This window comes from Jaculus jaculus, chromosome 7 (assembly GCF_020740685.1).
Source record: "Jaculus jaculus isolate mJacJac1 chromosome 7, mJacJac1.mat.Y.cur, whole genome shotgun sequence".
In the NCBI taxonomy this organism is placed as follows: Eukaryota; Metazoa; Chordata; class Mammalia; order Rodentia; family Dipodidae; genus Jaculus; species Jaculus jaculus.
Genome location: NC_059108.1, coordinates 12,965,886 through 12,992,851, shown reverse-complemented (window position 1 = coordinate 12,992,851; position 26,966 = coordinate 12,965,886). Strand labels below are relative to the sequence as shown.

The window sequence follows — 26,966 nt, the reverse complement described above, 5'->3', positions numbered from 1 at the left end:
AAAAGAAATGGTTGTGAAAACCACAGTTCTTGTATTTTAGTAAGTTACAAGGCAAATTCCACCCACAAACCACAAGGGACTGATCCCACATAGCCTTGGTCACAAATTTACTCAATACTAGGTTGCATACTAAGAAAAGTTTTAATTGTGCAAATGTATTACCTGACATTTCAAATACAAATGCCTGGGTCCATTAGTAGCGTCATCCAACGGTGCAATACAGGAATACTTTTTTAAAAAAAGATAGAAAAATGATAGCTTCTATAAATATTCCTTGTTACAGGCATATGTAGTGATTCACTTGTGCAAATTTGAGGGTTAGAGACTAGAGATGGAATCTCATGTATCCCATCATGGCCTTGAACTTGCCACATAGGCAAGAATGACCTTGAACTCCTGACTCTTCTGTCTCCACTCTTATATGCTGGGATTATATGTGCACCGCGTCCACACATCCATGCAAAATTCCCCCAGTCAGCTGTGAAGTGGAAAGCGTAGGGAGCTGTCACTGTAATAGTAACACAGCTTCCTTCAGTTTTTCATTTCAGGTTCCGATTGCTAAAGGCTTACGTTAAATGTCCAACTCACACGCATGCCTGCAGTGAAGAGCACACTGCCCTGTACGTTACTGTCCCCAACACTAGTGGATGTCACACCACCTGGCTTCATTCTGCATGAGCCGGGGGGGTGGGGGGATGGCTCACGTTTCAGGAAGCAGGAGGCTCTGTCCTAGCAGCCTGGTGGATCCTATAGCAGACAGTACCTTAAGTGCACCCTGTAAGGTTTCACACAGCCAGAATGAAAACCGTACTTGTCCCCCAGTGGAAGATGGCGTGGGCTTTGCCAGGCACACTTTCAAGGGAAGAGCGCTGTCAATCCCAGGCTTACTGGGGCTAGGGACAAGAAAGCATGTCAGGAGAGGGTCCAACTGTGACCCATGAAGCACCAGGAGGTTGACATCTAAGGCAGGAGTCTCCCACAGATGCTACCAGGAAACCTCTTGGTGCCAGGGTACTGAGTCAAGTTCACGGTAGCAGGATTCCTCCCCACCCCCCGGACTCCGTCCATCTCCTTGGAGAAGTATTCAAAATACAGGGCACTCCACCGTCATGCTGCAGGACCAAGGCCCTTCCATCCCGGTAATCATAACCTTGGAAGCTACACTGGGCCTGCCAGGGCATCAGACCCAGAGAAGTAGAAGACAGAAGCCTTCCGTAGAACCATGGAGGAGCCGGAGCTGCCAAGGGGGTGGAAGTGCCTGCCTCCCATCCCCTCATGCCCTCTCAACCTGCCATCTGCCATCTGCCACGGGCCCAATGTGAAAGAGTCACAGCTAGAATGGTTCCGTCCCGTCAGATGAATTGGCTGGGTAACTCTTCTGATTCCACGACACTTGGAAATGGTAATTCTGCCAAAAGAGGCTCTGTCAGTGATGAGCGTGGTGACAGATTGCAGTTAAAAACGTCATCAATTGAACCTAAAATAAATAAATAAATAGCAGTAAGCCAGGCGTTCATTATTACCATCACTGCAGAAAGAAAAGGTGCCTTTAAAACTCAGGCAACATAGCCATTTCAATAATTAATAGAGAACCCTGGCTTCCACAGGAAAACCCAAAAGGCTAAATGGAAATGGGCTGCTCTTTGCTTATCCATGTGTGGCATGACTGACCTTGCTTTCCTGCAGGCTGGGGGTGTGCAGGGAGCGCCCTGGGCTCTTTCTCACCTCACGTCCCACATGTGGGGAAAGAGATGTTCCAAGGCCAAAGCCTGATTGTTTGTTTTCAGCACCAAGGTTTGAACTCAGGCCCTCACCCGTGCTAGGCAAGTACTCTACCACTGAGCTACACTCCCAGCTAGAGGTGAGATGCTGGAGGGGACAGAGATGGGTTATCGGTGTTAGTGAGCCCCTGATCTGCCCATGGGTCAGATGCCACACTCAGTCCACCAGCCAGAGCAAGAGGAATGCCTTGGCTGAGCCTTCTGCCCCCATCCACCCCCACCCCAGGAACGGCCCTGCTCCACTGCACTAGAGCTGGAGATACCCAGGCCTGGCTCAGGGAAACTTTCCAGGAAGTGTGGCCACCCTCACTCATGCCCCAGGGACTCCAGCTGACAGTGGACACCCTAAACAGAGTAAAGGACAGAAAGTGAGCCACAGTGAAGCAGGAAACTTCCTTGGTCCATGGGTAAAATAGAGCAAGTAACTCTGCCGCAGCAGGGGGAGGTGGTCCCCCTTACCAGCAGGGGGCGTTAGTTGATCCAGGCCTGTGCAGCCGAGAGGGCACCGGTGGCTCTGTGACTAACTCCAGACAGAGTAAGTGAAGGCACCGTGGAGAAGAGGAAGGAAGAAGGAGGGAGAGATGGAGTAAAACAGACAAGAGACCGAGATGGAGCAAAGAGAGAGAGAGAGATCCAGAAAAAATAGATGGAGAGAAGACAGACACTGACTGACAGAGGAGGCAAGGGGGAAGGACAGAGAGAGGAAAAAAAAAAAAAGAAAGGGAGAGAAAGGAATGGACAGAGATGGAGATACAGAGACAAGAGACTGATAATGGAGGGAGATTCAGATAAGAAATGGAGAGTGAGCGAGGGACCACTTTCTGAATCGGAAACAGCTAAGCACAGTTTTTTGCTGCACACACAGGAGGAAAGCCACTCTCAGTAACACACTGCAGGTCCTAGGCTGACAGGATCTACCATTGGTCACCAGAATACTGATTTATTAAGCTGCTCTCCAGCCCAGGCTAGCCTGAGAAAGGAGAGAGAGAGAGAGAGAAAAAAAAAAAATGAGAAAGGCTCTGCAAAGGACACGTGATCCGTGCCATCTGCTTGAGCCACGTGGATATCAAAACCAAGAACCTGCCATATGCCACGTGTAGTTTGCTAAATGAAACCTTCATGGAGTTATCCTTACAAAGCCTGAGAGCTTTCATCTCACACACTGTTAACGACAGCCACCATGACCATGGTGACTTCGCTCCCACAGAGCTTCAGCAAACATCGTGTGGTCCGGAACATACACGTAGACTCGGGGAAGGAGGCGTTCTTTCAAATTATGTAAAAGCCAATATGCTGAAGGGAGCACTAATATTCATTTCAATTAATAATTTTTTCAAATATGTTATTTGTTAGCAGATAGAGAAAGACAGAGAGAAGAAATAAGCACGCCAGGGCCCCCAGCCACTGAAAACAAACTCCAGATGCATGCACCATTTTGTGCATCTGGCTTTACATGGGTACTGGGGAACTGAACTGCGGCCACCAGGCTCTGCAAGTAAACACCTTTTTAAAAAATATTTATTTATTTTGAGAGAGAAAGAGGCAGATAGGGAATGGGTGTGCTAGGACCTGTAGCCACTGCAAACAAACTCCAGATGCATGTGCCCCCTTGTGCATCTGGCTTACTTGGGTACTGGAGAATTGAACCTGGGTCCTTAGGCTTTGCAGGCAAATGCCTTAACTGCTAAGTCATCTCTCCAGCCTGCACGTAAGTACTGTTAACCACTGAACAATCTCTTCAGTTCAATTATTTTTGTTATTTTATTTACTTGAGAGAGAAAGAAGCAAATAGAGAGAGAATGGGCATGCCAGGGCCACTATCCACTGCAAACAAATTCCAGGTCCATGTGCTACCTTGTACATCCAGCACTACATGGGTACTGGGGAATCAAATTTGGGTCCTTAGGCTTTGCAGACAAGTGCCTTAACCACTGTCCAATCTCTCTGGCCCTTAGCCCAATAATCTTTAAGATTATATTTTGGGTTTGTTGCACAATATAATTGTTATGTCAGAAAACGGAAGGCAGCTTCAAGAAAAAATACTACATTTCTCTTATCTGTGTCTTCTCTCTCTTTCCCTCTTTTTATCCTTCTTTCTTTTTCTTTTTTGAGACACAGTCACCTTCTGTTGCCCAGGTTAGCCTCAAACTCCTGGACTCAAAGTGATCCTCCTGCCTCAGCCTGAGAAAAATCAGTTGGTGCTGGTCCATGCCACTGCGCCATCTTCTCTTTATGGTAGCCAACATTTCTCAATGCTTTGAATTGTGGAAGACCTTGCTTCTTTCTTACCAGGAGGCAAGCCTCTCATCTTTTCAGTTACTTGATCTCCTCACTACTCTGCACCTCTCACCCTTTGGTCGAACTCCCTTTCCCATGTCTCATGAGAATTTTCAACACACCTCTGGAAGTGACACTGAATTTCCGGTCAGAGAAACTGCTCCTTCGAATCAAGGGTTCACTCATTTTATCCAGAAATAACTTGATTGTCTCTTTCTTTTCTGGCCTTGTACTGGACAAATTCAGAACCTTTCCTTTCACTGGTACGGTGGAATTGCTGAGCCCAAACCAATAGAAGAAATCAAACAAGGCGTCCGCCTTGAACTCATATGAGAAGCTCAAATTTTCTCCACCAACCACCTCGGTTCCTGGAGGGAAAAAATTCTTCACTACCTCCTGGAAATCAAACTGAAAGACAGAGAAATGTTTAATTGGCTTTAGGAATGTGACGACCATGTAAATATTATAGAATAAACAATACCCTAAATATCCCAAACACTATACTCTGCAGGGGCAGTAACGGGATTCAACCCAGAGCCGTGTGCAGGCATTCTACCATCAAACTACATTCTCAGCCCTCTTTTTTTTTTTAATTATTTATTTATTTATTTGAGAGCGACAGACACAGAGAGAAAGACAGATAGAGGGAGAGAGAGAGAATGGGCGCGCCAGGGTCTCCAGCCACTGCAAATGAACTCTAGACACGTGCGCCCCCTTGTGCATCTGGCTAACGTGGGACCTGGGGAACCGAGCCTCGAACCAGGGTCCTTAGGCTTCACAGGCAAGCGCTTAACTGCTAAGCCATCTCTCCAGCCCCTCTTTTTTTTTTTTAAGAGCTCATTTATTTATTTACTTGAGAGAGAGAGAGAGAGAGAGAGAGAGAGAAAGAAAGAGGCAGATAAAGAAAGAGAGAGTGAGAGAGAGAATGGGCACTCCGGAGCTGCCAACAAACTCCAGACACATGCGTCACTTTCTGTACCTGGCTTTTGTGGGTACTGGGGGATCAAATCCAGGCTTTCAAGCTTTTAACCAAGGAGCAATCTTTTCCTTTTTTTTTTTTTTTTGGTTTTTGAAATAGGGTCTCACTCTAGCCCAGACTGACCTGGAATTCACTATGTAGCCTCAGGGTAGCCTTGAACTCATGGTGATCCTCCTACCTCTGCCTCCTGACTGCTGGAATTAAAGGTGTGCACCACCACGCCTGGCTTCTCTTTTTACTTTTTTATTTGCAGACAAAATCTTACTAAGTTTCCCAGGCTGTACTTGAATGTACTCTGCAGCCCAAGCAGCCCTTAAACTTGTGTTTCTTCTCTCTCAGCATCCAAGTGGCTTGGGTTACAGCCTGAAAGTCTAGATCTACAATCTTTTTCTATCTCATGCTAGCAGACATTGTTAATATTTATTTATTTGAGAGAGAGAAAGAGTCAGCTAGAGAGAGAATGGGCATGCCAAGGCCTCTAGCCACTGCAAATGAACTTGAGACACATGCGCCATCATGTGCATCTGACTTATGTGGGTACTGGGGAATTGAACCTGTATCCCTAGACTTTGCAAGGAAGTACCTTAACAGCTAAGCCATCTCTCCAGCCCCTAACAGATATTTTTTTAAAAGTGCTGCCTTTCTTTTCCTAAAAATATACCACTACTCTTATATCATATCTCATCCAAAATTTTGAAGTGCTTGGCTAAAGTTATATTTATTTGTTACCCACATTTCACGACATAGTAGACAACTAAATGTCTGGCTATGAAAAGTTCCCCAAGTCATGTGTGGTTTCACATTCTGCAGTTCCAGTTACCCACGGAAAATTCTAGAAAGAAATGATTCATAAGTTTTAAGTAACTTACATTATTGTGTATCATTATTATATTATTGGCTGTGGCTATTACTGTCTAACTAGCCCGATTTAGCAATTCAACTCCATCATCACATGTGCAGGAAAAGCCATAGTGTGGACATAGGGTTCAGTGGCATCTGTAGTGAGAAATCCTGGGGCCCACTGCGGTTGAGCCTGGGACACTCAGCTCTCGTGTGAGGCGGGCCTGCAGCCCTCAGGGCCAGCTTACCTTAAGCCGGTAACTTTCTCCGATCACTGACGAGATGACCATATCCATCCCCTGCTCTATCTGCCGCCTTATCTTGGGGTGCCTTGTGTTCACAAGAAACGCATATGTTCTTTCTAGAAAGCAGCAAGCAGACGTCAGAAAAGAAGTTGGCATGCGTGACACGAATGTGCTTCTTCAGATGGGCAAAAGGGCGGTTTCCATTTCTTTAAAGAAGTTAGCCACCTGGCCCTGCCCTGTCTGCTCCCTCACACTCACTGCAGGGCTTAGCCACCGTTCCTGAAATGTCCCCCAGCATTTCGCAGGTTTGAAGGGAGCTCTTGACTACTGTGATGGAAGGCTATGAGATCTGCTGCCTTGGATGCCAAAAGCCCCACCGATGATAACTTAGCTTCCAAAGTATGTATCGAGAAGATTCCTTGGGGCTCGGGGTTGGTTTCCCAACCCTCCCTTGCCTTGCTGGATTATGTAATTCTGGACTTGGTTCTCACCAACATTTCCTTAGCAAAATAGAAAACTACCAAAGCCTGAGGAAAAAGCAAGAGCCACTTTGTGCATTTGGCTTTATGTAGGTCCTGGGGAATCAAACCCTGGGTCCTTGGGCTTTGCAGGCAAGTGCCTTAACTGCTGAGATGTCTCTTGAACCCTTAGTCTGTCCTTAAATTCATCCCAAGAGGGCCAGGCAGAGGGTGTCCTCAGTGTGGCTGGGAGTTACATTCCTGGGGAGTATGTAGCCTCCTGCTCACCATCAAGCCAAAGCACACACGGGGCTCAGATGCACCCATGAGTGTTAGCTGCTCACACTGTACTCTGCCCGTGCCACTTCTACAGACCCAGCACCCTGACCTTGAGTTAAGAAATGGGCAGCAAGACCGTACACCTGCAATGCACTGAGAATAAAAGCTTGAGGCAGTCCCCCGAAAATGCGCAGCTCATGCCTGATTAGTTTGGACTCAGTCTAAGAATGCTATTTAGAAGCAAGTTTAAGAAATCCCTGGGCTGGAGAGATGGTTTAGTGGTTAAGGCCTTTGCCTGCAAAGCCAAAGGACCTCGGTTTGATTCTCCAGGACCCATATAAGCCAGGTGCACAAGGGAGTGCATGCATTTGGAATTTGTTTATAGTGGCTGGAGGCCCTGGTATGCCCATTCTCTCTCCCTCTGAAATAAATAAATACAATATTTTTAAAAATACTTTAAAAAATAAAAAAGAAATCCCACCCTTATCATAGACATTTATGCTCATGACTTTCCCAATTATCACTGAGCAGGAAGGGGGGAGGAATGGAATTTGACTTAAATCTGATTCATTGGGGGAAAAAGAAAACCCATAGAGAAGTTGTTAAATATGCAATTATAACATAGAAATGCAAGCACTAAGCATCCGCAGCTGTTGTTTAATTTCTTTTATTTTAGTTTTCTCATCTGGAAAATGAGGGTTGTATAGGTACCTCATTGGTAGGATAACCTTACATCCTACCACGATACCAATCCATACCTTTATCCCACTATTAAATGATGACATTCATGCTCGGTACTGCTCCATTTGGAAGGTAAGTCCCAAATTCCAGTAAAGCATGCATCAGACCCAGTGTTTGACACATGAGAGCTTATTATGAATAGTCAGCTTGACAGGACCTAGAATGACCTATGAGGAATTATGCAGATTACTTTAGCCTCTGTGCAGGTCTGTGAAACTGGCACCATTCCATGGGCTGGGATCCTGGATTACATGAAAAAAAGAGAAGGCCTGGAAAGATGGCTTAGTGGTTAAGCACTTGCCTGTGAAGCCTAAGGGACCCAGGTTTTTCTATTCTCCAAGTTCCACATAAGACAGATGCACAAGGGGATGCATGCATCTGGAGTTCATTTGCACTGGCTGGAGACCCTGGTGTACCCATTCTCTCTCCCTTTCTCTGTCACTAATAAATTAATTTAATTTTTAAAAATTTTTATTTCTTATTATTGGTTTTCCTAGGTAGGGTCTCACACTAGCTCAGGCGGACCTGGAATTCACTATGTAGTTTCAGGCTGGCCTTGAACTCTCCTCAATCCTCCTACCTCTGCCTCCCAAGTGCTGGTATTAAAGGCGTGCACCACCACACCTGGCTTAAATTTAAACAACAACAAAAACAACAGAAAGCTGGCTGTGCCGCATTCATCTCTCTCTGCTTCCTTGCTGCAGACCATAGGCGGCCAGCTGCCTCAGGCCCCTCCTGCTGTGCCTTCCCTGACATCTGGCCTGTAGCCTGGAACCTCAGGCTGAAATAAACCCTTCCTCCCTCAACCTGATTTTGTCAGGCATTTTGTCCCAGCAGTGGGAAGTTACCCAATACAATCACACACCGTCCTCATCAATTCTGGTATCTCTGCAACCCTGCAAGGACCACAGTGTCGGGTCACTTCCTGCCTAGATAAAGTAGGACCTTTAAAGTTTCAGGACATTGGGCTGGAGAGATGGCTTAGCGGCTAAGCGCTTGCCTGTGAAGCCTAACGACCCCGGTTCGAGGCTCGGTTCCCCAGGACCCACGTTAGCCAGATGCACAAGGGGGCACACGCGTCTGGAGTTCGTTTGCAGAGGCTGGAAGCCCTGGCGTGCCCATTCTCTCTCTCTCCCTCTGTCTTTCTCTCTGTGTCTGTCGCTCTCAAATAAATAAATAAAATATAAAAAAGAAAAAGTTTCAGGACATCTCATCACTGTCTGGACAGGAAGTCGACTCCCCGAATGACTCACAATGTCAGGTCACACACGGCCAGAACAGGAAGTATGCAGCTCAGAGAATGGCGGCTTCTGCCCTGGGGTCTTTGGAGGTCTGTTGTGACAGCTTTAGAATATACCCCAGAGGGCGTCCTCACTGCTGGACATGTCTCAAGCTGCTTTTTTTTTTCTTGCCCCTCTGCTACCTTATCAGCACGTCTTAGTGCAGCACTCAGCAAGGCAAGAACCAAATGAACACCACTCATGTGCTTACCTTTAGAGGGGTCCTTTGTGGTGTGCACGTTAAGGAAGAACAGCATCGGCTTGCTCAGTATAGTTTCCCTGTAGTCTTTATAGTCACAGTGGTTGGTCAATTCCACATACCTATGAAAAAGCAGAGACAATGGCAGGCCTAACCTACTTTTCCCGTCTCAGGAACAGGGATGTACTTATGGGACACATGCCTGCCCCAGCCACAGCGTCTAAGGAAGTTCCCCAAAAGCTATCCCAGTAGAAGTCACCATATTTTGTGCCATGTAAACATATCTCTTTCCTCTGGTCATTGTTGGTTGGCTTAGTTTAGGATTCTACATACAGCCCAAAGGTGGCATTGCCCCTGGGGTGGCTTGCTGTCAATTCCTGGCTTTCAAGAAACCCTTTATCAGATGGGGACCACTATCGCCCACCACCTTCAGGAGACTCATCTGTAGCCATAAGAGCTCCAGGTCTCTCTGGGTAGAGAATGAGGTATACTTAGAGAGTGGAATTGGCTGCTCTGTTGCAGTGGGCTCATCTTGTCTGACTCACCTGGAATTTTCTTTCCCTTCCCCTCCTCATTTCCCCTCTCTAATCCCAAAATCAACACAACCCCCCCTACACACACAGATTATACTATCATTCATAGGAATGAATTCATACTTTCTTAATCCTCAGATGGTGCAGTTAAAAAATACAGAAAATTGCTATTGGACTTCCGCCCACATCCTCATTAAATTTAGCTTCCTTGATTTTGGTTCATCACTCCAGCCTAGAAAGATTTTTCTGGGTCGTGAAGTACTCTAGCATGCTAGCTTTCTTCCACTGCCCTTTCTAGATCTACATTGCTAGTGAAAAAAAAAAAATGATGCTAGTGAAAATGGACTTCCTTCAAGAGGATGGCTCCTTTCCTGGCTAAAAAGGGCGCTGGTGCTGCCCATGGATGCGGGCAGGCTGAATGGCATGTGGCGAACGAAGATGCCTCAGCCACAGTCCCTCTTAAATGCCGGGGCTGGCTCCCCATTGAGACATCCGCAGGCATCTGGATGGAGCAGCCAGCACAAGCTGCCTTTCTGTTTGCCACGCTGCACATGACTGTTCTTCATTCCAGTGGTGAGGAGACAGCTCCAGGTGGCTCTTGTCTCCAGTAATACCACCAGGGGCTGACAGGCAAGTCACCCTCACTACCAGGCTGGGGGTTGCGGCAGAACACTCTTCTCTGTACCCCACCCAGTGTCCGCTTCCCACAAGTCCCTCCGAGGGGCCAGTGTACGAGACAGTGACCCAGATGTGGGTCAAGAGTCCACTGGGAGACAGCTACCCCAAGGCAGAAAAACACAGCTTCTGCTTGGCTGTGTCCCAGCTTGTCTCCTTAGAAATCTGTGTCATTATCTTTCCACTGGAGTGGCAGGCAGGATCTGAGGAGCTGTTAAAGCATGATCCCTAGTGGAGCCTCTGAACCGCTTCCTGCTTTCTGTCTCACTGGGTTTGGAAAGCAGTCTCTACTTCCCAACGCCTCTGCACGCTGGTGTTCTGGGGCCAATCTTGGGTTAGGGAGAACAAGGAGCTGGGGTGTTCCAGAGCAGGAGAGGGTCTGTGGGAGCTTGCTGTTTCAGTGCATGGGTGAGGAGATGGTGGGAGTAAGGGAGGAGCAAGGGGCGAGGCCTGGGGCATCCCCAGAATGGGGTAAAAGAATTCAGACATGTATGGTTCTTCTCTCGTTCCATGGCCACCCCTTGTCTGGGCAGAATGTGAGGAAGGGATAATGAGGGAAAGACAACCCAAGTGACCGAGGGTAGGATGGATATGTAGCTCAGCGGTACAGTGCTTGCCTAGGGATGGGTATATGGCTTTAGTGGTTAAGGCATTTGCCTGCAAAGCCTAAGGACCCAGACTCAGTTCCCCAGTACCCACATAAGCCAGATACACAAGGTAGAGTTCGTGCCCAGAATGTGCAAGCCCTCAGTTTCCATCCCCAGTAGTGAAAACAAAAACAAAAATCACCGAGGGTGGGGGTGGTGGTGCTTGTGTGGTGGTTTGAATGTATGTGCCTCGTTGACTCAGGTTTGAAAATTCAACTTGTAGCTTGGGTATCTAGCCACCTAACTGGAGGAGATGTCGCCGGGGGTAGACCCTGGGATCCAACCCAAAGGTGGGTTTGGGGCTGAATCTGATTCCAGCCCAAAGGTCTAAAAGACCAATCGGAGCTCTGCTGGCCGTGGGCTCATTCTTACTGCTTTTTGGTTTTGCTGGACGGCAGTGGGGTTTCTCTCTGCTTGCGTCAGAAAGGGACCCAATTTCCTCTGCCATAGATGGAACTTCCCCTGGATCTTCAAGCTTGATATAAATCCCTTCCTTCCATAACTGTGTCTGGTTCGGGTGCTCATCCAGTACCCAGAAGCTGGTTACTACGGGGCCATCTGTGTTGCTAATGTGTTGGAAAAGAATCTTCCTGCCTTTCTTTGTTCCAAATACCCAACTTTCAAAAGGCACAGGGGGCAAGGAGGCTGGAGAGATGGCTTAGTGATTAAGGCACTTGCCTGCAAAGCCTAAGGACTCAGATTCGACTCCCCAGAACCCCACATAAGCCAGATGCCCATGGTGGCACATGCATCTTGAGTTCAGTTGCAGTGGCTAGAGATCCTGGCATGACATATTCTCTCTCTCTCTCTCTCTCTCTCACATACACACACACACACACTAATTAAAAGGCACAGGGGAAAGAAGCAAGGAAAAGGAAATGACCAACCACATCATCTACTGCATTCATTCATTTTCAGTAAGCCTTGCTAATGTGCTTGGAACCAGGTAGGACATTACAGCAGCCATATTTCATTGTGTGGCCTACAGAGGGCAGGGCAGGGGTCCTCCTGCACTATTCCACGACCCCACTAACCATCTGTCTATTGCTGATGGGCGTGAGATAGCCATGAGAGACCCGTGATGAAATCGAAGACAGGAAGCCGAGCGCTATGATGGCAAAGTGGGGCAGGGAAGCAGAGAACAGAAGAGGAAGGGACACCCTTGTAGCCACAGAGGAAGAAGAGAACAGAGCTCATTGAGTGTGTCAATAGCAAGATAGGTGTATGTGACCGAGGCAAAGTGTGACACACCTGTGATCCACCCCCACCCACCCATTTAGCATCTCACTACCTTCCCCAAGGTAGTTCCTTATTCTCGCAATGTCCATAGTCTGATGGTGGTTCTCTAGAGGAACGTCATCTGTGTACAATGGACCCCAAAAGTAGCCATTTCAAGTACGTTTTTTAATGACCCAGCAATAGTACAATACTTCCCCCTACCCACATCCAGCTAGACACCATTGAATTTTGATATCACTAGATTTTCTTCCAATGAAAAAAGAGAAACACAAACTCAGAAATAATCTTGACTTAGAAGAATAATCAGTTCCCCAGGATTCTGTGGAAGATTTTATTTATTCGTTATTTGCAAGCAGAGAGAGATGGAAGAGAGACAGACAGAGCAAATGGCAGCGCCAGGGCCTCCAGCCACTGCCAATGAACTCCAGATGCATGCATCATTTTGTGCCTCTGGTTTTATGTAGGTACTGGAAAACTGAACCCAGGTCAAGGCTTTGTGGGTTAGGGCTTTAGCCACTGAGCCATCACTCCAGCTCCATGGAAGACTTTTTTGAATGCTATGTAAGGCTTAAAATGTAGTTGTTTGGTGCAATCAGAGGTGAGGGCTATGGGTAGTCACATCTTGAGCTCAATGCATAAACTAGACATGATTACCCATTTTGGAATCTGAGTTTAATAAAACAACTGAGTGATAAAAGTAGGTGTAGTGTAACTTAATGTTCCTGTGACAATTTAGAGGTATTTGCAGGACCTTAATAGGCTATAAAACCTGCTGTGTGAAAACAGAGCTTATAAGAAAGTTCTGATACCAGAATGTACAGGCAAGAGATTGAGGCAATATCTTTATTTAATAAGCCCCTTATCTCTAACCAGGCCACAAATATGAACTCTGGTAGTTCCGTCTTATCCTCTGGGATGTGTTCTAAGACACCCAGGGAGGCCAGAACCATGGGATTTTGCCACACCCTCCACACAGCACTCTGATTCCTCAATAGCGGATTTCGGAAGCCAGCTGGCTCTTAAGGGACTCATGGGTGTATAGAGCCTGGACCCTCGTGATAAAGGGACAAGGCTCATGCCAGGTTGGAACAGCAAGAGGCTACATTGTATCCAGGGGTGAATATGCTTCCTGCACAAGCCTGAGGACCTGAGGTCATTGGTGTTCAAATCTCCAGAATCTAAATAAATGTCTGAGCATGGCCATGTATGACTGCAACCTTAGCCCCGGGGGAAGCAGAGGCCAGTGATTCATCAGGACTTATGAACGGCGGGCTCTGAAATGAGAGAGTGACTCTGTCTCAAAGAAAAACAAGTGAGTGAGTGATGGTTGGGGGACATCGACATTCTCCTTTGAGCACAAAAGGCACTGTGGGTGGGCATGTGGGACAGTGAGCGAATCAGCACATACAAGTGCCTGCACCGCACACACGCCAAACACGTGTGCCACGTACACTCGAAAGAGAGAAAGGGGGTGGAGAGATGGCTCAGTAGTTAAAGTGCTTGCCTGCAAAGCCTAATGACCCATGTTCAATTTGCCAGTAGCCATGTAAAGCCAGGTGCACAAAGTGGTGCATGCATCCGGAGTTTGTTTGCAGCCACTGGAGGCCCTGGTGCACCCATTCTCTCTGTATGCCTCTTTTCTCTCTCTGTTTGCAAATAAATAAAAACATTTTTTAAAAAATGCCGGGCGTAGTGGTGCATGCCTTTAATCTGAGCACTTGGGAGGCAGAGGAAAGAGGATCGCTGTGAGTTTGAGGCCACCCTGAGATTCTATAGTGAATTCCAGGTCAGCCTGGGCTAGAGTGAGACTGACCCTACCTCGAAAAAAAGAAAGGGAAGAAGAGGTTGGGAGAAGGGCCATTAAAGTAGCAAGATCAGAGGGCAACCAAAATCTATCAACAAGACAAGAGCAGATAGCTGACTCCCTGGCAGGAGATGACCCACCTCCTGCCTAGGTGAAACCACAGAGGAATTGGCAAGATGAGCAGCCATATTGCTCCCATGGCTTGCCTGACAACCAGCGCCAGGGTGACGCAGACAGACACTGAGGACACTCAACACATACCAAAGCAGAAATCCAGAAGCAGTTGAGAGCTCAACACTAAAGCTGGCTTAAAGCACCAAGGCTCAGGGAATTTTGAGGAAGAGGGGGTGGAAAGAATGTAAGAGCCACAGGGTGGGTGAGGCAATCCAGAGACATTGCCCCCACACAAAATGGCTGATTGCTGCTCCCACAAATCATAACCCAAAACCTCAAGGTGAATACTAGCAATCCCACTAAGGAGGGCCTTCAGTGGAGGGGGGGGGGACAGGAAGGAGGGAAATGATGGTACCAACATATGTGTCCTTACAGTGTTTCTACTCAATATAAAAAAGAGAAGGAAGTGCCAGGCATGGAGGCGCACGCCTATAATCCCAGCACTCGGGAGGCAGAGGTAGGAGGACTCCTGTGAGTTCAAGGCCACCCTGAGACTACATAGTGAATTCCAGGTCAGCCTGGGCCAGAGTGAGACCCTACCTCGAAAAAAAAATAAAAGAAACAAAGAGAGAGAGAGAGAGAAGGAAGAAAGATGCACAATTTAGAACACATGATTTATTTATTTATTTTGGGGACTTTTCATTTAATAATATTTTGGACTGCTACTAACCAAAAGTAACTGAAATCAAAAACAGCAAAATGTAAGCCAGGGATGGTGGTGCATGCCTTTAATCCCAGCACTGAGGAGGAAGAGGTAAGAGGATCACCATGGGTTCGAGGCCACCCTGAGACTACATAGTGAATTTCAGGTTAGCTTGGGCCCAAGCAAGACCCTATCTCAAAAAAACAAAACTAAAAAAAACAAAACTAAAAAAAACCCAAAATGTGAACACTACTATACCACATTAATTCCTATATTACCAAACTCCTAGTTATGGTCCAATTGTTAAATACCTCAAAATTCTGGTGAAAAAAGTAAATTTTAATATTTATTTGACTCAGTATTATAAAATTTTAATATGAGGGTTGGAGAGATGGCTTAGCAGTGAAGGTGTTTGCCTGCAAAGCCAAAGAACCTTGGTTCGATTCCCCAGGACCCACGTAAGCCAGATGCACAAGGGGGTGCATGTGTCTGGAGTTCATTTGCAGTGACTATAGGCCCTGGTGTGCCCATTCTCTCTCTCTTTGCCCCCCCCCCTCTCTCAAATAAATAAAAATAAAGTTTAAAAAAATTTAATATGAAAGTCACTAAAACACAAAAGGATTAGTCTAGTAGTCAAGGTCCACAGTTATTCGAGCATCTGACATTTAATCACTGGTTTTACTTTAAGGCCAGTCTTCAGTAGACTACAGTAGGAACTACTTATTAGATGTTTAATCATGGCTATTTCTGAATTAGTAATGCAAATATCACCTTAATGTACTGAATATTCATTATATTTGCTAAAGTTATCATTAGGGACAAATCCGTAGAATTCCTTTTAAACTCTCATATCTTTATTGCTTTTATCTTGGCCCCAAAATAACTTTGGGCTGAAGCTTTCACAGCCTGGCCTCCTTGGAAGATCAGAAGGCAGGACACTGTCAGAGAGAGCGCATTTCAAGACCTGTCCTAGCTCAGGGCTGTGCGCATGGCCTGCAAAGCTTCTTCCTCTCGGTCACTAACTAGCATGTGTTTCACATGATGATGGGCTGCGGTACATGTGACATGGATCTACATGTGAACTTGCACATAGTACCTGCTCAGGACATTTAGGAGTAGCTTGACTGCTGGTCAACCCGGCTGGCCCGTGGAGCAAAATTCGGTGGCTCCCAAACAGGGCTGTATTCAGGGAAGGAGAACGGTATTTAAAAGCGCATGCGCACACTTCTCCTTCCTTGTTCCGGCTTCTTTCCTCATCTGTTGCACTTTGAAAGTCCAAAGGGAACAGCTTAAAGAGGCGGCAAGTGGAAAGTGGCTTCAAGAAAGAGCACCGTGGGGCTGGAGAGATGGCTCAGTGGGTAATGGCACTCACTTACAAAGCCTGACGACACAGGTTCAAATCCCGGGTACACACATAAAGCCAGATGCCCAAAGTGGCGCATGCATGTGGAATTCATTTGCAGCAGCTAGAGGCTCTGGAGTGCCCTCTCTCTCTTCCCCTCTCTGCTTGAAAATAAGTAAAATACTTTTTAAAAGAAAGTCCACCATGGTTTGCTTGTAGCAACTCACGATTTGCAGAGAGAACTGCCGCCCTCAGGTGCCCCACTTCAGAGGCTTTCTCACGTCTCTCGTCCTCACTGGCATCATCTTCCCTGGCTTTAATGAGTCACTGCTCAAAGACAAATAGGAATTCAAAGTCAAGGCCTCTACCCCCAGGGCTGAGTTTGTATGTGTGTGTGTTATTTTGTTTCCCTAGAAATGTGGACACACATGTATGAAAAGATCACGTTGTGTCTCACAAACATATAGATTCTAAACAAACAAGTGGAAATGGGCCTCAGATACCCAAACACCTGTGCTCACAGCAGCGTCATTCACAACAGACAAAGGTAAAACCATTTGAAGGCCATCAGCGGATGACGGATAAGCAAACCGCAGTGTGCACACACAATGGGACATCACTCACGCTTAGAAAGCAAGGAAACGGCTGGCCTTTGTGACACGTGCTCCCGATCCCAGCACTCAGAAGTCTGACGCATGAGGTTCATCAGTTCAAGGTCATCCCCAGTTACGTAGCAAGTTCAAGGCCAGTCTGAGCTACGGAATCTCTATCTCAAAAAAAATAAAAAATAAAAAAGAATAAGGGAAAGAAAAAGGAAGGGAGGGAGGGAGAGATATTAACACCTCATGAATGCAACATGAATGACCTTGGTGGCATTACACTGAGTGAAATATGGCAGTCACAATAAGACAAGTTCAGTGTATTATACTTGAATTAGTTACCTGGAATCATCTAATTCACAAGCAAATAAATAAATAAAAATATTTTTAAAAAAATAATTTTAGTATCGGGAGTGGTGGTGCACACCTTTAATCCCAGCACTCGGGAGGCAGAGGTAGGAGGATCGCCATGAGTTCGAGGCCACCCTGAGACTACATAGGGAATTCCAGGTCAGCCTGAGCTAGAGTGAAACCCTACATTGAAAAGCAAAAAAAAAAAAAAAAAAAAAAAAATTCAATTTGGGGTGATAGAAGAGGTCAGAAATGGATGACAGTGATGGTTGTATTATATAAGAGTATATAATACCACTGAACTTAAAGATGGTTAAAATAGCAAGCTTTATTCTATTTATTTATTTGAGAGAGAGAATGAATGAGAATGGGTGTGCCAGGACCTCCAGCCACTGCAAATGACTCCAGAAACGTGGGCCACCTTGTACATCTGCCTTATGTGGGTACTGGGAATTGAACCTGGGTCTCTATATATATCTGCCTCTTTCTCTCTGTCTGTTTGTCGCTCTCAAATAAATAAATAAGAATAAACAAAAATATTTTTTAAAAGAAAGAAAGAGGGAAGGGAAGGAGGGAGGGAGGGAGGGAGGGTGCAAGCTAGTTTCTCATTCCAACATGCAAATTCCAGAGCAATGCCATGTTCTCTGCATCCACAGGTCAAAGCTCTATTGGTTTAAGTCTTGGTTATGTCAATAAAGGGGGGCAGGGGCCTGGAATTACAGTTACGTATTGAAGTGATTCAAGTCAGATTTGATATTCTTCTGTCAGGCCAGACACACTTCGGAGAGATTCGCAGAGAGCACTGGGGAAACAAGGACCCCGGGAAGAGCCAGCGGCCAGCCTGAGGGCTGCACCCCAGCAGGGGTGTGCCGAGGCTAGGGAGTGGATCGGAGCTTGGCTGGCAGTCAGAGTGACGAGGAAGGAAGGGAGAGGACAGGGGCAGAGGGGCGGCAGCTTTAGAATGCAAGGCTGAGCTTACATCATTTCACACTCTGACCCCCACACCTCTTTAACTTTGCTCGTTCTTGTGTTCCCCAACTGGAACACCAGCTCGCTTCCCATGAGATGGCGAACCAATCAAACAAGGGGTACAGGCACCTGACTTACAGGGGTACCTACTTGCAGTATCAAAGCTGCCATCTGGGGCTGGAGAGATGGCTCAACGGTTAAGGCACTTACCTGAAAAGCCTAACGGCAGTTCAGTTCCCCAGTTACCTCGTACGGCCACACGTACAAAGTGGCTCATGCATCTGGAGTTTGTTTGCAGTGGCTAGAGTCCCTGGCACACCCATCCTATCTCTCTCTTTCCCTCTTTCTTTCTCTCTCTCTGTCTGTCTGCTTGTAAATAAATTTTTAAAAATTAACATTTTTTAAACATTTTATTTTCATTTATTTATTTGAGGGTGAGAGGGAGAGAAAATGGGTGTGCCAAGGCTTCTAGCCACTGAAAGCGAACTCCATACACATGTGCTATCTTGTACGTCTGACTTATGTGGGTCCTGGGGAATCGAACCTGGGCCCTTAGGCTTTGCAGGCAAGCACCTTAACCACTAAGCCATCTCTACAGCCCAAATAAATAAATTTTTTAAAGCTACCATCTGTCAGGTTCCCAATATGTGCCAATCACTATCTTTCAGGATCTTACCAATTTTAATTCTATACAACAACCCTGTATGTTGGGGTGGTTATTATTCCCATTGAACAGCCAAGGAAACTGAGTCACACAGCAATTTTTTTTTTTATAAAAAAAGTCCCACATAAATCAGAGTATTTCTGGGGCTTGCTGATGGACAGAAGCTCCAGGTTGAGGAGAGACTTTGTCTAAAGGAAGTATGAGGACGAGGAATAAAAGAACACCCGACAGTCCTCTCTTGCCTCTGTATCACATGCATGCAACTGTACACACACTTGGGCATTTGCTACTGTGGGGGCTTGATTTAGGTGTCCCCCATAAACTCAGGTGTCCTGAATGCTAGGTTCACAGCTCATGGAGATTTGGGAATTAGCACCTTCTGAAGAGAGTGTATTGTTGGGGGCGGGCTTATGGGTGTTAAAGCCAGTTTCCCCATGCCAGTGTTTGGCACACTCTCCTGTTGCTATGGTCCACTTTATGTTGGCCAGGAGGTAATGTCCACCCTCTGCTCATGCCTTCGTTTTCCCCTGCCATCATGGAGCTTCCATTGAGACTGTAAACCAAAATAAACCCTTCTCCCCCACCACCAAACAAAAATGCCTCAGAGGGTCCCTTGCTCTACTCTGGGTCTCGCCAAAAGGCCCTGTTCAGTGTGTTTATGAGCGTCAGGTCATGTGTGTCATGGTGTGCCTTGCGAAAGGGCTGCTGCCTGGGTAAGTTTCCACATCTGAGATGAGGGGCAGAGGGGGAAGTCACAGGACAGGGCCCAAGCCTGGACAGCAAGCTGCCCCCGGAGCCATGATCGGGGCCTGGGCCTGGCACACAGCCCACTGGGAGCTGCAGGTGAGCCCCGTACACCACAGACCTAAGTGTGTCCCCGCTGTCATCCTGTCCCCTCTTCTTCATCCGTGACTCCCAAGTTCCACACTCGGCCCTGGGTTGGAGGGGTGCCCTGGAGGAGGGCATGGCTGTCACCCATCTGCCAGCTGGACATCTGTGGACAGGGGTGGGTTCTATCTGTTCTTTTCAAGGCTTCCTTGAATTTTCAGGATTCTGTGTTAGGCTGGTGGTACTCCAGCTATTTATTTGGGGGCTCTGGACGTGTTCAAAAAGCTGCTTCTGGGGCTGGAGAGATGGCTTAGTGGTTGAGCGCTTGCCTGTGAAGCCTCAGGACCCCGGTTCGAGGCTCGACTCCCCAGGACACACGTGAGCCAGATGCACAAGGGGGTACACGTGTCTGGAGTTCGTTTGCAGTGGCTGGAGGCCCTGGCGCACCCATTCTCTCTCTCTCTCTCTCTCTCTCTCTCTCTCTCTCTCTCTCTCTCTGCCTCTTTCTCTCTCTCTGTCGCTCTCAAATAAATAAGTAAAAATGAATAAAATATTTTTTAAAAAAGCTGCTTCTGGCCATATAGAGGCAAAAACACTTCCCATTCAAGGCAGTTTGCTGAAAGCACTGGCCTCACAGTTAAACAATGCTGGCCAGAAGCAACCGTTCAACTGCTTCCAGCACCTTCCTTAGGTTAACTACACCATCCTCGGCTTCCCATCTGCTAAACAAACAAAAGAGCAATGGCAGCAGTGCTGACTTTGTAAGCTCTTGTGAGATGCCGAGATGCCATGCACCCTTCCGGGGACCTGAGTGAATGCTACCAGCCACTGTTATAGTTGTCCTCATTCGGTGACCGTGCTGCCCCGTTCATGCCAGGGGCCACTCACCGAAGGAAGAACTCAAAGTCTTCTTTGCCAGACATTGCCGTGACATGTCACTAAGGAGCTACATTCTAGGGAAAAGACAGTGTGTGCGTGTGTGCGTGTGCGTGTGTGTGTGTGTGGTATGGTGTGTCTGTATTTGTGTATATGTGTATCTGTGTATGTGTGTAGTGTGTAGTGATATGTGTGTGTGTTACTGTGTGGTATGGTGTATGTGTGTGTATGTGTGGTATGGCGTGTTATGATGTGCTTATGTGTGTGGGTGTGTGGTATGGTGTGCCTGTATTTGTGTGTGTGTGTGTGTGTATGTGTGCGTGTGTGTGGTATGGTGTGTGGTAGGAGATGATTAATGGTGATTTGGACTCTTAGGTCACTGGGCAAACATTGCATGCATCTAGGGTTCTGAGCAGGTCTCAGCTGTGACATGGATAAGAATCATGTCCTGAAAAAAGGAAAAATAAAAATCATGCCAAAGATTTTGTCATAAACTCCACAAAATAGGACAAATATTTTACGAACGGGTTCTCAGAGAAGTTGTAAAGGCCTTGGTGGTCATCGCTAAATCGTCAGCACACCCCCAGCTTCCATAGGTGATGAAGGCGTTATGTGTTTTTAAAAAAAATGTTTAAGTACCAGGAAATAGACCTGAGACATGAGGCCAGGCACCATCTCGCTCTCTGTGTGAGTGACGTGTGCAAATGTCAAAGGGGACGCCCTTAGCCTTTTGAGGATTGCTTGGGAAGGGGCCTCATCTTAACCACACAGCGGAGCTGCCTTATTTGACAACCCTGAAGTATCTGGGCGGGAAGGGAAGGAGGAGGGAGAGACAAAGCCTGGTACCTATTTTGAGGAAGCCGGGTAGGCTATCTCAAAGTCAAAGCCATCTAGGTGGATTTTGCAGATCAGAGCAATAGCAATGTCACATACTGAGTTCCGCATGTGCCCACATCCTGGCCATGAGCGCAAACCCTCTGGCTGCTGCACAGAAGTCAGTCCTCCCTGTCTAGAAGGTTCTCTCCATTCAGACCACATCCTACCCACCCCTCAGGATGCCCCCCCATGGTACATCCGCTACAGGGGGCGCATCACTCCTCCAGTCGTTTTCATAGACGTCTTCCTAGAACCCTTGCACATTTGCATAGGAGAACCCGCTGCATGTAGTTTGCACTTACTCCCTAGTTTATATCATCTGGTCACTATGGTGACACATGAACTGCCCAGAGGCCTCAGCTGCTTAATTCGTTTTGTCAGAGGAGTTCGAAGCAAAGACTGCATGACAAACTTCAAAAATTATCCTAAACTTTGCAGCACTGTTTGCCTTGTCGGGGAAGCTGACTGTGTCAAATGGCCTCACCTCTGGCTTCAGTTCACTGGGGACATTTACATTGTCATACCATCTTCTCAGATATACCAGGTACGTTGCCTTTAAATCTTTGAATATCTGATTTCCGACTCAGCTCTTCTCACTGTTCCCTGCTTATGAATGGGCACTTTCATTTCGCTACAAGAGCAATATTGCTGGGGAATGGTTTGGGGGGGGGCATTTAAAACCATGCCTTTCTTGAGCTGGAAAGCAAGGGCTTTTTCCTAGGAGCTGCGAGAAGGCACGGTAGAAATAAATAAAAAATTTAAAAATATATCTTCAGGGGCTGGAGAAATGGCTCAGCAGTTAAGGCACTTGCTTGCAAAGCCTAATGACCTGGGTTCAATTCCCTATTACCCACATAAAGCCAGATGCACAAAGTGGTGCTTGCATCTGGAGATTTTTGCAGCAGCTAGAGGCCCTGGTGGACCCATTGTCTCTCGCTCTGTCTCTCCGTTCACAAATAAATGAATAAAAGCATTAAAAAATATATCTTCATAGTTGGCAGGCTCCCTCATTGCTCAGGCAGATCCACTTGGCCCTGGGGTGCTCAGTCCTTCATCCCACATATAAGAGAGCTGTGTGCCCCCTTTCCCTGGGGTGACCCTGGGAAACCTAAGCAAGCCCATTCCCAATCCCACAGGGACTGCCCTCCTCTACCACATCAAGATCAATATTAAAGCCTGCTTCTGGTGGATGGACGTCTTCGGGTCGGCCAAGAAGCGCCCAAGGGGCCAAAACATAGCTCCGTGGGTCAGAGCGCTTGCTGTGCAAGCATGAGAACCTGAGGTCAACCCCCTGCACCCACAAAAAAGTCTGGGCATAGTCCGGGTGTGGTGGCGCACGCCTTTAACCCCAGCATGCGAAAGGCAGAAGTAGGAGGATCGCTGTGAGTTCGAGGCCACCCTGAGACTACATAGTGAATTCCAGGTCAGCCTGGGCTACAGTGAAACCCTACCTCGGAAAAATAAAACAAAAACAAAATCTGGGTATAGTCATGTCTCTCCTGTAACCCCAGCGCTGAGAGAGTAGAGGAGACAGGAGGATTGTTGGGCCTGGAAGGTCAGCCTGTCTAAGTGGAGGGGAGGGGGGTGGGAATGGCAAGTTTGAGGTTCAGGGAGTAGAGCTGAAGATCAATAGACAACACCCAGCACCATCCTCTGGCCTCCACACGAGTGCACCTGCACATGCATTCACATACAAGGACACCACATACAACGCACACGGAGAAGGAAAGGGAAACAAAGAAAGGGAGCGAGGGGAAGGAAAGCGATGGAAAGGAAAGGAAGGGAAGGGAAGAGAAAAGTCATTGAATCATTCTAATTCCAACAGTTAAGCATCCTGAGAGCCATTCGATAAAGACTGCAAATCTGACCCACGCTTTGCCCAGGACTCCTCCAGAGAGCTACACTACTGAACTTACTTTCCCTCAGGTCATCTGCTCTCCAGACAGCCCACATGGGCCTGGGCTTGCCTTTCTCGGCTGTGTCCTTCTACGCCGTGGTTGGTTGGGAATCTGAACTTATCTGAACTTTGTGAGCGCTTCTCCAACGGGTCTCCTCACTGGGCATCCTCCCACCCACCCCATCCCCACACCCTAAAATCTAAAGCCAGGATTTGGGTGTGTGCATGATAAACATCCCTAAAGGGTGTGCCCACCCCACAACTGAGCTCATCCACCCAGTTAAGGAGCAGGATGGAAAAAGCAGCCACCAGTCAGGCCTGATGGGTGGGGACGCCCCCCCGGTGGCTTCTAAGCTGCCCTTCCCACGTGCTGGCCTGGGCGTGGTGCCTTTCTGCCTTGCTTTGAGCTGCAGCAGCAGCAACTCGCTTGCAAAAGGCAGAGAAAAGTCAGGGCAGGAAGCGCTCGCAGGCTGGAGGTGACAGGAGCAATGAAAACATCTAGAAGCATGGTGGGGACGGGGAGAGGGAGAGAGCCCAGGAGGACTAGGGCAGGGAAGGATGGCCATTTCTCCCGGGGACAGCGACCTGGTGGAAGATCTGTGGAGACCAGAGTTATGAGGCGGTGGACCCACCTCTTGATGTAGCTGCTGAGGCGGTAGAGCTGCCCGTCGAGGCGCACGAGGCCATCGCCAAAGACGTTGAACCCCCCGGAGGTGGCAGCAGCCTCCCCGGGCCCGGGCACCACGAGCTGGTCGCCGCGCAGCTGGAAGGCTCCGGGCTGCAGGCGCAGCAGCTGCGCCAGGGGCAGCAGGGCCAGCTCGCAGTCACACGTCCACAGGCTGCGCAGCTCCCCCGACGAGATGGACGTCAGGCTGGGCCTGGCCACCGGTTCGCACGTCGCTGTCGCCATGCCCGCCCAGGCAGGGAATCCGCGGACCTTTCCCCTCCCCCTCAACCCCCTCCACCCGTCTCAACTTAGACCTGATGATTCCCTGGCCCCCAGCCCCCGAGATCAAGCCTGGGCGCCCTGGTCCGCGCCTGGGCTCCTCCTGGACGCAGAGGTCACTTCGAAGCCCGCCTGTCACCCTGCTGCCCACCCCGGGAGAGGAGCGCTGCAGGCAGGGCGCGGAGGAAGCGGTCCCCGCGCGGCGCAGCCCCTTTTATCCACTCCCCTCCCAAGCCCGCAGGCACGACCCCGAAAGCTCCAGGGGCCCCGCGATCATCATTGCGTAACTTGGCGCGCTCCCACCTAGCCGCGTCTGCCCGAGCCCAGGGATGGCTTAGTCATCACTCTCCGGGTCAGCTTCTCAGGCCCCGCCCCGGCCCAGCCACTGGCTGGGGAGTGAGGAGGGGTCTCCCCAGGCTGCCAGGCTTGCACGGCGGTGGGGGGGGGGCGATCAGAGGCTTCCTTCCACCTGTTCTGCGCACTCGTTGGGGTGCCACGAAGGGTCCCTCATTCACCGTCTCTGCGTTTGGAGCCCTGGCAATGGAAGAGGGGTAACCCTGGAGCTCCCAACCCCGGTCTGCATCCTCAGGACCAGGCTGGGCTGGAGTCTTTAGTTTCCTCCATCTCTGCCCAGACCATGCCTGCACTGGGTTCTCTCGACCTTTCCAGGCCCTGTTTCCTCCCCCTGTGTTCCCTTCCACGTGAATGTCCCAGGTTCACCAGGCCACTTCCCCTAAGGCCTTTCTCTTTTTAATTTATTTTTACTTCATCTTATTTATTTGAAAGAGGGGGAGAGAGAGAGAGAGAGAGGGAGGGAGGGAGGGAGGGAGGGAGGGAGGGAGGGAGAGAATGAGTGGGCTGGAAAGATGGCATAGCAGTCAAGGTGTTTGCAAAGCCGAAGAACTCAGGCTCAATTCCCCAGTACCCACATAAGTCAGATACACAAGGTGGCACATGCCTCTGGCATTCCTTTGCACTAGCTAGAGGCCCTGGCGCACCCATATTCTCTCTCAAAGAAATAATAAGATAAAAATTAAGAAAAACATATCGACAAAAGAGAGGGAGAGAGAATGGGTGCGCCAGGGCCTCCAGCCACTGCAAAAAAAAAAAAAAATTGCTCCAGACATGTGCCCTCCACCCCCATGTGCATCTGGCTTACTTGGGTCCTGGGAAATTGAACCTGGGTGGGTCCTTAGGCTTCACAGACAAGTGCCTTAATGGCTAAGCCACCTCTCCAGCCCCCATAGAGTCTTTCTGAATACCCCAAGCACTGCCTTCCTTCCTTCTTTTGTTTCTGCTCTGTGTGAATGGGGCCTGGAAGCTTCTAACCGCAGCCCGGCATCCCTGACCCCCCCGGGAAGCTCTGAGCCCCAGAATCTGTTCATTTATTCAGTCTATAAATATGTGCTCATGAGTCTCCTGAGGGGCAGAAGGCCTATTCCATGCAATTTAATTAAATGGCTATTTCCAGAACATCTAATAGGAGATAGAGAATAAGCTAGATTCTGAGCAAACTAGGATGTAGAAGCAACCCCTTCTCCAGCCTGACTTGCAGTCTCTTAGAGGGACAAGAACTAGGCAGAGATCTCAGCCCCGGTAATCCTGTGTGAGAGGGGAGGAGAGGCCAGCCTAGGTCTGGGACTTCTTGAAGTACAGCGATTTAGGACATGAAAGTAGAACTTAAAATTTAAAGAAAATTTGGAGAATATCAAATTTGTCTTTGAGTGCCTCCAAGGGGGACCTTTGTATTGGTTTAATCAAGTCCAATGGTGGGGGGGGAACACTTTGGCCATATTTTGTTTAAATTTTAAAATATAAATGAGTGCCCCTGTTCTAGTAGGGCATATCCTTAGCTTTTCTCCACATGTGACTCCTTTATCCAGGGTCCGGCTCCCTCCCTGGGCCTCTCTAGGTACATCATTGGCCCAGGTGTTTGATCACCACCCAGTGGGATGCCGTGGTCCCTGCTGAACCAGCCTTAACGCAGGGTGAGAGAGGTAAAGCCTGCCGGTGAAATGAGCACACTCACTTCTACAAAGCCAAATGTGGTGCCCAGTGCATACAGGGTGGGCCTACCTTGGACTGGGCCTGGAGGCCGGACCCACAAATTGGGCTCTTTTCCCAGGGAAGGGATGTGGAGCCAGGAGTTAACACAGCTCCCACCCTAAGTGGGAGTTCATTCCATTCGCAATCCAAACATTTACAGTCACTGCTCTACCAGGCATGGTCATCACACACACACACACACACACACACACATACACACACACACACACACACGCACCTAAGAGTAATTTAAAAAGCAACTCAAATAAGAGTTGTATTGGCTACTTTAGGCTTGCTGTGACCAAACATCTCCAAAAACAATTTAAGGGAGGAAAAAATTCATCATGACTCATGATTTCAGGGATTTCAGACTTCACATGGCTCCAGGCCCACAGCAGGGCCCTCATGGCGGTGGGAGCCGAAAGAGGAGGAGGCGACTCAGCACATGGCTGACAGGAAGCAAGGGAAGGATTGGAGACCTTCAAAGACACCCGCTCCAGGATCTACTTCCTCCAACTCCTAAAAGTTTCCGCAGCCTCCCAAAGCAGCACCACCAGCTGGGGACCAAGCATTCGATATCTGAGCCATGGAGGACATTTCGTAACCAAACCCTAACAAGGACTCCATAGAGATAAGGCCCACGGGAGATGGAGAAGTGGGTGCCATGAATGCAGCATCAAAGAAGCCATGGCTCTGCCCTGGAGGCCTCAGGAAGCCACTCAGACACTGATGGAAAGTGTGGTATTGGATGGAGTAGGAGCTCCCAGCTGAAGGAATA

At 48.3% G+C, this 26,966-nt stretch overlaps 1 protein-coding gene across 2 annotated transcripts; it reads right to left on the bottom strand.

Annotated features, from left to right (window-relative positions):
• Window positions 1–122: 122 nt before the first annotated feature.
• Window positions 123–24,106, bottom strand: Medag (mesenteric estrogen dependent adipogenesis). 2 transcript variants are annotated; one of them, XM_004659988.2, is made up of 5 exons: window positions 23,829–24,106; window positions 9,092–9,201; window positions 6,126–6,238; window positions 4,181–4,466; window positions 123–1,477 (listed from the first exon to the last, which is right to left on the bottom strand). In XM_004659988.2, the coding sequence occupies exons 1-5, from the start codon at window positions 24,104–24,106 to the stop codon at window positions 1,353–1,355; spliced, it is 912 nt and encodes a 303-aa protein (XP_004660045.1). In that variant the 3' UTR covers window positions 123–1,352. The 2 variants fall into 2 exon arrangements, with proteins under 2 accessions (XP_004660045.1, XP_045010591.1); XM_045154656.1 differs by lacking the exon at window positions 23,829–24,106 and adding an exon at window positions 23,216–23,289.
• Between the last annotated feature and the right edge of the window lie 2,860 nt (window positions 24,107–26,966).

Bases quoted from the DNA above. Each gene is read 5' to 3' on its own strand.
- Medag (XM_004659988.2), bottom strand. From the start codon at position 24,106: ATGGCGACAGCGACGTGCGAACCGGTGGCCAGGCCCAGCCTGACGTCC. The intron at 9,202-23,828 runs GTGGGTCCACCG...GCTTTTTCATAG, and splicing joins CTCAGCAGCTACATCAAGAG to GTATGTGGAATTGACCAACC. The intron at 6,239-9,091 runs GTAAGCACATGA...GCTGCTTTCTAG, and splicing joins CACAAAGGACCCCTCTAAAG to AAAGAACATATGCGTTTCTT.